Source organism: Cryptomeria japonica, chromosome 9 (assembly GCF_030272615.1).
Source record: "Cryptomeria japonica chromosome 9, Sugi_1.0, whole genome shotgun sequence".
In the NCBI taxonomy this organism is placed as follows: domain Eukaryota; kingdom Viridiplantae; phylum Streptophyta; class Pinopsida; order Cupressales; family Cupressaceae; genus Cryptomeria; species Cryptomeria japonica.
Window position 1 is genome coordinate 155,082,476 of NC_081413.1, and position 10,706 is coordinate 155,093,181.

At 38.4% G+C, this 10,706-nt stretch overlaps 1 protein-coding gene across 1 annotated transcript; it reads left to right on the forward strand.

Moving 5' to 3' along the window:
• Positions 1-1,241: 1,241 nt before the first annotated feature.
• Positions 1,242-2,723, forward strand: LOC131059653 (anthocyanin 3'-O-beta-glucosyltransferase). The gene has a single exon (XM_057992669.2). The coding sequence runs from the start codon at positions 1,242-1,244 to the stop codon at positions 2,721-2,723; it is 1,482 nt and encodes a 493-aa protein (XP_057848652.2).
• Positions 2,724-10,706: the final 7,983 nt, after the last annotated feature.

The following is a 10,706-nucleotide window of genomic DNA, read 5'->3' on the forward strand; positions in this document are numbered from 1 at the left end:
TTTTCATTTACAAAGCAAGTAGACTCAAGTATTTAGTTTTAACTTATTTGTTAATTCCAAAGTGGAGCTAATAGATTAGTGTAAATTAAAACATGTGGTGAGCATTGGATACAACCATGCAACATGAACATGTGATACTCTAAATTTTTTTAGTGCTTACAAAGATTAAGGGTAGACAAATTTTTAACACGTGAGAAATCCAAAAAATAAATCTTTGTAAATAGAAAAATCTAAAAGTACAAAATTGGAGCCTCAAAAATATAAACTCACAAATATTGTGGGATAGCACGTAGTAGTCATGCACACTAACTTTGTGTGCCTCAAGATCCTAAACAATAAGTCATTTTTTTTTCTAATTTCAGCATGGCTCTATGGGATAGTTAAGAGCTTAAAGCTAGTATGTGAGGGTTTGAGCATCAACAATATAATTGCACCAATGGTGTGTTCACCAAGTTGTTCAAAAACACCCCACAAAAATTGTAAAACATGTGCATCAAGACAAGTATTGATTGTTACTTTATATGCCACAACATGATTACTTTTTTCTTTAATATAACTTATAATAATAAACATTTTCTACCTATTTTTTAAAAGAAACACAATGCCTACTCATACCTAACTATAAATAATAAATAAAAACCAAACATGATCACACATCACCAAACAACTGTTAAACCTCTTCCCAACCCAATCCTAATCGTTATCATCAAAAGACTCGGTCATTGTGACTCCCACATGTACTAAAAACAAAAAAAACACCTCTTTTATTACTATCATATTTTTATAAAATGCAGTTCCAAAATTTGCGGGTCCCATTTTGTCATGAACAAATTCGCTGTTCGTCCTTATTCGGGAAAGCTTGCGCATTAAGACCATCCCTGCAATCCAAACCCATAGGATGATAAATAAAAAACGCTAACTTATTTCTTTGTCAAGTATTAAATCCACGGGAGCAGTGTAATTCATAAGAGAAGACAAGACTATCTGTTTTATGTGGGTCCAACTCCAATGTGATGCCGTGACAGGTGAGGTCATACGTTAATTTTCTGAACTTGATAAGACAAGCCATACAATCTTTTCAATAGTTTAGTCCCAAGAAAAAACGCGTGGTCGAAATTTCAGGGCCACGAGAAAATATGTAGTTGCGTCAGAGTGAGGTAATACGGGCGTCAGCAAGACTCTGCAGATTATAATTCCCAACAGAGGAAGCGAAAAAACAAGAGGAAGAACACCTAGAAGAGATGGGTGCGCATGTGATGATGCTCTCGTCGTTGGGGCACGGTCATCTCATCCCCTTCATGCAGCTCGCTAAGAAACTGGTCGCCAGGGGATTAACCATCAGTTTTGTCACCACCTTTCATCACATCCCTTCACTGCGCAGCAAAGCGGAGGCAGCCCGTGAGGCCGGGCTGGATATCCACCTGCTGGAAATGGAGATTCCCCACGACCACTTAACGCTGGGCAAAGTGAACAGCAACAGTGTACAGTGGCACAAGCTGCCGCCCTTGCTCGACGCCGACGAGAGGCTTGAGCCCCACTTCGACCGCTTTCTTGGCCGCTTTTTAGCCCGAGAAATAAGCCCACTCCCCGCTCCTCTCTGCCTCATTGCAGATTTTCTCCTGGGCTGGGCCTCCGCTGTAGCTAAAAAGTATGGTGTACCCAGAGTGAGCTTCGAGACATCGGGCTGTTTCGCGGAGTCCGTGCATCAGATTGTGTGGGAGATTCTGCCACGGAACCTCCCGCGGACGGCGTCGGGGCTGTACTTGGTCCCGGGCTTGCCGAGGGAAGTGAGGCTGACCCGCCTTCAGCTCTTGCCCGAGCTGCCTGAGGCCACGCCCGAGAACGGAACACACCAGTACTGGCTGCGGGTGAGGCCCGCGAATAGGCAGAGCTGGAGGACCATCGTCAACACGTTTTACGAGCTCGAAGGGGAGTTTGTGGACCATTATGAGAGCGTCAACGGGACTCTCAGAACAATCGGGCCTTTGCTTCCGCCCGAGGCGTTCGAGTACAGGGACGTTCAATGCAAAAAAATCGCCCCTGCGGTGGAATTGGGGATCAGTACGGACGGAGACAAATGTATGCAGTGGCTTGACGCGCAGGCGGAGGAATGTGTGCTTTATATTTCCTTCGGCAGCGAGAATTCCATCTCGACGGCGCAGGTGGAGGAGCTTGCGCTTGGGTTGGAGGCGAGCGGGGTGAAGTTTGTGTGGGTTCTGCGCACGCCCTCTGACGCAGCTCAGAATTCCTTAACTTCCCCGTTAGACTTTCTCCCAGTGGGGTTGCACGGTCGCATGGCGGCCAAAGACCAGGGGTTCTTTGTCCTCGGGTGGGCTCCGCAGTTGGGTATTCTGGCCCACCCTGCCACCGGCGGCTTTATTTCTCACTGCGGTTGGAATGCGGTTTTGGAATCCACCGCCATGGGAGTTCCACTCATCGCCTGGCCGCTTTACGCGGAGCAGCATTTCAACTCCAAGCTGGTGGTAGATGAGATCGGGGTAGCTGTGGAAGCGCCCCAGAGAATTGAGCAGGATTGGTTGGTGACCAGAGATGACGTGAAAAGAATTGTACGGACTTTGATGATCAAAGAGAAGGGTAAAGAGTTGCGGAAAAGGATGAAAGAATTGAAGGCTGCTGCGAAAACGGCGGTGGGTGAAGGTGGATCTTCTTATAAAAATTTCGATCTGTTCGTTTCAGAAATCATGGCACTGCCAAAGGCTTAAGACTCTAAGCAAACTGATTCAGCAGCCGCACTTTACAAAGGATGGAGCAACACATTTGGCAGCATTACGGGGCGAATTTTATGCTTTCCAAAGAAAACCGCATCTCCGTTTATGAGAGGATAAAAGTTAGTTCGTTAGAGGCTCCTCTCATCGAAATATGTGTTGCTTTTTCAGTTCTGTATTTATTTAGACAGCTTTATTTTGAAGTTAGCTGTGGCTTTATGGTAGGAGGGTTGTTATGATTACGTAGTTTGTATTATTTTGTATTTTATAATATTTATTATATATAAATTAATTGAAATTTTTCCATTATTAAATTTAAAATATTTACATAAAAATAAATATAGAGATTTTAAAGATAAATTAATGGATTCGAAATAAGTAATTATAGTTTCAATTAGTTCAAATGTAATAACAATTACAATGAATTTATTAAGTCAATTTAAGATTGACTGAAACATTAAAGTGTCATTGTTGAGATGATAATAGATATATGAGAATATGCGTGATAATAAATGTAATAAATAATGATTGTTTAAGGATAACTATTAGGGATATTAGTGTATTTTGTGATGTCATTGCAACATCCACTTGAAATTAGGGCTTTCTATGATTCTCCCAAGCGACCTAATGTTTGGCAATAATGCACTCCCTAGCTTCTTGCCCTTGGTTCACTAGCTCCTGGGACTCATAAAATTTGAAATGCTTTGAAGCTTTCTCAAACTACAACTAGTGCTAGGACTTGCTCGTTTAGGGCTTTAAATTTGGGCAAGGCGAATCCCAATGGTGTGCAGATACCAAGATGCAAAAGCAAAAGACTGGGTTGACATGGTTGGATTTGAGGGCCCATGAGATGGGAGATGGAAAAACCTCAATGATGAATCCCCTACGCCATATGACACTTGCATTTCTCCAACCTACCAAAACCCCTCTTCAAATTTATTTTGAGGAGGATATTCTACACAAGGTAGATGAGAACATTGATTTTTTTGCAAAACACGTTCTAATTGGGTGATTTTGTCAGTTCTGGATGTGTCTAGCAGAACTGCACAAGTGGATTTCTAAAACGTGGAATTCCATTATGGAAGGTGATTTGCAAATCTACCCTTATGCACATGGTTCTTTATTGTGGTGTTTGATCATTTGGAGGATCATCGCTCCATCTTGTATGACTACTAGTGGGATTGTGAGGAACATCTGTTAATGTTAAAACCTTGGCACCCTGCTTTCAATCCAATCTTGGAATCCTTCTCCATAGTTTTGATTTGGGTAAGGCTTCCAAACCTTTATGGATTAGTGAGTTATGAGTTGCTTATGAGTGAGTTGCTTAAATAGAAAGAGTTGTGTAGGTGCAAGTGTCTCTTCAATTTTGGTTTGACTCCTGCTTTGAAGAAATTGGAAATTCACTTGGGAAGTTTTCATGGGTTGATGAGGGATCCTCAATTTTTTTCACACAACATATCCCCGTATTTTGGTGGATGTTTACATCACTAAATATCTCTCTATTGAGATATCACTCAATACAAAAAATGGACATTGGACCCAAACTGTAGACTACAAAGGTATTCCCTTTCGATGTCATAGATGCTTCAACATCGGACATGTTGCCGCCCAATGTGACAAATTGAGATACAATAACTAGGCCACATGGTGGAAAGAAGTCTCCGCACATGATTGCTCAGTGGAAAAGAATGAGTCAGCTAAGGATGGTGAAACCATTGAGGTGGATCCCAAAACATCCAATAGTAATGGCAGTAGGTTGGCTTCTCTCAATATGTATCTTTGTAGGAAGTGATAGTGGCAAGTCAGTAGTGGTTCGAAACAAAATATTGGATGAGTAGATCGAGAGCTCAAGAATGGTGCTTTTGAGTGAAAGGGAGGAGGTTTCAAGGGTGGTAGATGGATTCTCACAAAAGCACAAGGAGTGCCTCAAAGATGGAACCCCAAGTGAAAAATGGATAGTGGTTCAAAAAGAAGAAGAAAAATGAGATTGAATTCAACATGCAGCTTCGCTCCCACTCTAAAGCTAGACTAATTTTCCTTTAAATACTTTTAATATCCAAGTTTGTTAACACTTTGGACTTGGAGACTCTTTATTTTGTCTCAATCACTTGTTTATGTGTGGAGTCTTCTTTAGTGAGGTTAGGCGCTTTTGGCTTAGAGTGCCAAAATGTGGCATTATATATTAGTTTGGTTATTTACTTTTGTGTAGTGTCTGTTAATGGGCTTTGGTGACTTATGGCTTAAAGCAATGATTATATGTAAGAACTCTTCCAAATATGAAAATAATGAATTAGTACATTCAACTTTTTTATTCATTTGAAAATGTGTGGTTGTCTTACAACAACATAATAGAAACTAGAAAAAGATCAAGAAAACAATCAAAACCTACACAAGAGGAGACATCAAAAAGGTAATTAACATATTCTAATTCCACTCACACCATATCAATTCAATTATCAAATTTTCAAATAACCTCAACATGTTCATTATAGATCAAAGATTAGAAATCTAAATGCTATAAGGGCTCTACAGTACCAGAATATCCCTCAAAGGGAAAAATGCTTTAAACTGCAAAGATGCACAAAGGGATTATTATGGAAACATTAATACTTTAGAACTATGTGAATATAATCAGGGTTTGTTCTGTTGGCAAATGCACACTCCAATGAGAAATTGTAGGTGATTGAAGGTTTTGTCATTGATGGCAACCCTGCAATCATATAATACCGACAAGACAATATACCGGCACCGGCAACAACAAACTCTACACCGGCACACATAACATCGGTAGACAAAGGAAGGATACCGGCACCCTAGCCAACAGGAATTTTGTTTATAATGTATTTTGTAATTAATTGAAAAATCATTGTAAGCCGACATGACGAGTTGTAATATGACTCATATATGTATGAGATCATTGTAGAACATTTTGTAATAAGAATATAGGTGAAAGAAGACAGACCTAATATGTGAATTATAGGTTAAGAGTTTATGTATGAAGCAAAGTTGAAACCGGTACTGGATCTAGCATAGCAGATGCTAATTTGAAGCAGTACAAGACATTGGATTTGTATAATCCATTTTGTAAGTCAGTGTGACTTCTTATTTTGTAATTGAGCAGTGAGCTCTAGGCACTTGGCCTTCCTGCATGTGCAGGCCCCTATTGTAAGAATAATATTCACTTATTGGCTAGTAAGCGAATATTGTGGGTCACAAATCCCACCGAGGTTTTTCCCACACCGGGTTTCCTCGTTAAACTACTGTATTATGGTGTGCTTTTCATGTCGTCATTGTTATTCTTGTTTACTACATTATTCTTGGTTTACCGGTATACAGTATTGATAAGCTTTACATGTTTTAAATTTAGTAAATTCAATAACCGGTTAGATACTGATTCACCCACCCCTCTCAGTATCTTTGGGAATCCTAACAATTGGTATCAGAACTTGGTCCTCTATTTTCAGAAGCCTAATAGCTTGAGGAAGATCTTGAAACCAGTAGAGATGGAAAACTTGAAGAAACAATTGGAAACAACTCTTTCAGACTATGATGCAGAAAAACTGAAAAATATCAAACTTGAAGATGATCTAAAAGTTGCTCAGGATATTATTCAAGCACTTCAAGAAAATCTTACCATTGCAAGAAATAAGAGAAGAGAACTTTGTGAAAAGATGCAAAATGAGAATGATGAAAAGGAAACTCTTAATGATCTGGTAAACAAACTGAGACAAGAAAGCAGTACTACAAAGAATGAAATGCAGGATATGACTATGAGATTTTGCAAAGAAATTGAAGATAGGAAGAAAAATGAAGAAGATCTGACTAGAAGACTGAATGATGCTGCAAATGAAAACACAAGACTTAGTTATGAAAATGATATGTTGAAGACAGATATGATGCATACACAAAATGAGTCAAATGAACTTATGAGACAGAAAGGAATCTTGGAAAGAGAACTGGCTACTACAAATTAGCACAAGGAAAAATTCAAGAAAAGCTCAGAAGAACTTGGTGACATGCTAAAGAATCAGAAACCTAATGGTGACACTAATGGCCTTGGCTTTGAAGTTGGTGAAAGCTCCGGTACTCCAAACACACATGATCGTAGCAAACTGGTAAGACAACCAAATGCTTATAAATTTAATGGCAAATGCTTTAACTGTAACAAGTATGGTCATAGAGAAAATCAATGTAGATCTAGAAATTATCAGATCACCAATACACCCACCGGTCAATGTTCTAAATGCAACAAAGTTGGTCGTAATTCAAAGAATTGCAGAATGAATTTAAGATGTTATGTTTGTGGGAGATTTGGACAGTTATCTAATCAATGCAGAACACAAACCGGCATAGGATATGGGAAAGCTATTTAGAAAAATAATGTGACATGTTACGCTTGTAACAAGATTGGACATATTGCAAAATTTTGTAGAAGTAAGGCACCACCGGCAAATAATAATGGTACTATTTTGAAAGATAAAGAAAAGGTTGAAGAGGTAAAACAAGAATTCTCAAAACAATGGATCAGAAAGTCAGAACAGAGTAACACTCCACTGGTAGGAGACTCTTCATCTAATTGAAGAAAATTCCTTTGGGGGTTTAGCAACTAAATGAAAAAAAATGCTATTATTCCCTCGGTTGATAGTGAGAAGTTGAGATTACTTCTTTACCGACAGATAAGTTAAGTTGTGACTTAATCGGCAATCATTAAATATGGTAGGTGAAGAAAATAACATTATAAAACAAGTGTTTTGGCTCCATTTTCATTTCACCGAGCATTCAAATCTTCGAGAGCGCAAAAATCCCAAGAAAAGGCATTCCAAGCAAAGAAGTGAAGCAATCTATCAAATCGTCCATCCCTAAGGCAGATTAAGGTATTTATAGCTATGGCATCTTCATCTACTCCTGAATTTATTGCAAACCCTACTGTTGTTGAAGTTATTAAATGCCCTAGACCCGTATTCCAGCTAGTTCCTGAAATTGCAAAGAAAGATGATAGCTTAGGTGCATTTTCTCAAATACCTAAAGGGGTAGTATATGTTAAAGACCCTAGAATGTATATACACTGTCATATTGATGAACTAGGTGATGAGGAAATTAAGAATATGTATGAAGCTGTGATTTGTGATGAATCAAGAAATGTCAAACCTGAACATAAGATAATAGAAACCCTAGGTTTCACTGAAATTCTCAGTATCCCAAATTTCCCCAAGGATATCATAAGGATAGTATTAAGCAGAATACATGGTGAATTTTTCTGGTTGGACTCAGTTCATAAAATCACAAAAGAAGCAGTAAAGGTTGTGACAGGGTTACCCTCCACCGGCAACAGACCTGACAAAACTAAGAAGGTCTCAAATGATTTAGTGACAAAACTAACCAGTGCACCATTTGATAAGAGATCACTAAGGGTAAACGATGTAAAGGATACAAATATCAGATTTATCAATATGATCTTAGGTTACAAGACTACACATGCAAATAGGTTAAACTCAGTTTCTAGCCTATGTATTAAGAGTGCCTATGATATGATAAATGATAATGCAAGGATAGACATATGTGAATGGCTTGAAGATAAACTAATAGACAATCTAGCAAAGATCAAAAGGGAAAAGAAAGGAACTTCAAATTTGGAAACCTACTTGTTTGTTTGATGCTATATATAACCAAACAAGTACCCGGTATTGGCACCAAAGATTTTGGATTTGATATACCGGTAGAAAAACAACTATCAGAATTGCTAAACAATATGGGAGAGAACAGAGAGAAAAACATAAATGAGAACTTTCAAGCACTAAAAGCTCGAATGAAAACAAGAGTAAGGTTATCACAAGCTATTGTGGATAAGTACCAAAAGGAAATATGTTTTGTAATAAAGAAAGATGAAATTTGGATGGAGGTAGTTGTTCCTAGTACCATCTGGGTTACTGAAATGGGGTATGAGACTGATGACAACATAATAGAAACCTATGCAAAAGTCCTCCTAGAAGCTCCTAAGGAACCTGGAGAAGAAGTATTTGGTAATGCTGAAACTATAGAAAGTCAAATTCAATCAAAGAAAAGAGTTAAAAGGGTTGAAGCAACTGTTAGAAAAGGAACCCGATAGGCAAAAGCAATTAAAGAAGATGTGCCAAAGCAAACTGGTACAATTGAAAGTGAGTTGGAAGCACTTCAACCTGAAACACACCTTTCACCGATTGGAACTTCTTCAGAAAGTGACATACCTACAGTATTCAAGAGAGTTGAGAGGAAAAGAAAACCTTCACCGGCACCTTCTCCTACACCAAAAAGACAGAAGCAACAGGCAGTAAGGCCCCCAACAAGGAAATTAACTCCAAAGAAAAAGAAGTTGACTCCTAAGAAGAAGTCAAAACAATCTATAGCTCCTATTGATAAATTACTAAATGAAATTACTAAGGATGTCAAGTTGAAGAATATCAACAAACTGTATAACACACTATTCGCTAATGATAAAGAAAGAGTAGAGAACAGTGTAATACTACACTTAGATATTTTCAAGAAATTTTTGATGCAAGTTGTTGATGAAATACCGACAGATCTGTGTAACAGACTAGAAGCTAGAAGAGTAGCTATTATTGAGCTTGACAAGAAAATAAAGATTGAAAAACTACTTGCAGTGCACCATGTTAACTCACCTAATGAGATAGATCAATTAATCTCTGAAGCTAACTGGTCAGTTTCTCAACTACCCACCGACATGTAGCACTGATGGTAAGAAGAGTGAATCAGATAATAGAGGAAACAACAGATGCATGGCATATATTCCTGGTAGAAAAGGAGAAACAGGAAGAGTATCAAAAACCTAAAACCTTCAAGGTATATCAAAAGGATAGGGACAAAGGAAAAGGCAAGGTTGGTGGACCTCCTAGTATAAAGATAACAGGCAACTTACCCCCACCGCCTTTAGATACTCCACCGGAAGACACTACTAAAAATCAACTGGCAACAGAGAGTATGAAGACAACACACGAGGACACAAATCCTGATTCTGAGGTGTTGTACACAATGAATATCGACACACAGGAAGTCAACATTGTGGTTGATAAGGAAACAAGTGAGAAAAGAGATGTGGCAACTGAGCCACTGGTAGAAGACACAACAGCCGAGACAAATGTTGAAGATACAGTTGGAGACATTGAAATTGGGAGTGAGCAACAAACTGAATAGACAACAGATATAGGAAAAGCTGATAGCACTGGTGTACATAATGTATCTATTGAGCAACCGACAACTGATAACAATGAAAAATCTTTTGAGATACCAACTGTAAACATTTCAGGAACAAGCACAGAAAAATCGGTAGAAAATACAGAGTCACAAACAGATAAACTGACAGTGAATACCACTGAAAAATCATCAGAGGCACCATCAGAGAAACCATCAGTAGAGAGTACAAAGAAACATGTAGAACAACAGGTTCATTCACAAGTACATTCAGAGACAATGCCACCGGCTACAACTGAAAGACCTAAACCTTTGGTAGCTGAAATGCAGACACAAACTGATCCTCCTGTGAAAGAGGAAAGCAATGATATTATCACCACCGATGGATTACAAATTGTGAAGATAGTTGGACAGACATTCGAAACCTCCATGTCTAAATTCAGACCAACAAATGTGATAGAGGTATTGCTAGATTCAATTAAGAAAATAACAGATTGTAATGCACTAGCATATAAGGCTATTGATGACACCATACCAATTTTGAAGATGATTCCACCCAAGTGTAAAATAGAGAATAAAGATTCTTTAGAACAATTAGACACATTGTCTAAATTCATCACCGGTAACTTAATCATTGTTGATCAAATAAATGAGGATACTTTTAAGGAAAGGATGATAAAAGCAAAAGAGAAATTCTTTATGGAAATTGTGAATAAGAACAAAGAGGAGATGGATACTCTTTTACCGGAACTCAATGAAATCATTTTTGACTTCAAGAAATTGTACAGGGATACA

Excerpts from the sequence above, each read along its gene's own strand:
- LOC131059653 (XM_057992669.2), top strand. The coding sequence starts at position 1,242 with ATGGGTGCGCATGTGATGATGCTCTCGTCGTTGGGGCACGGTCATCTC.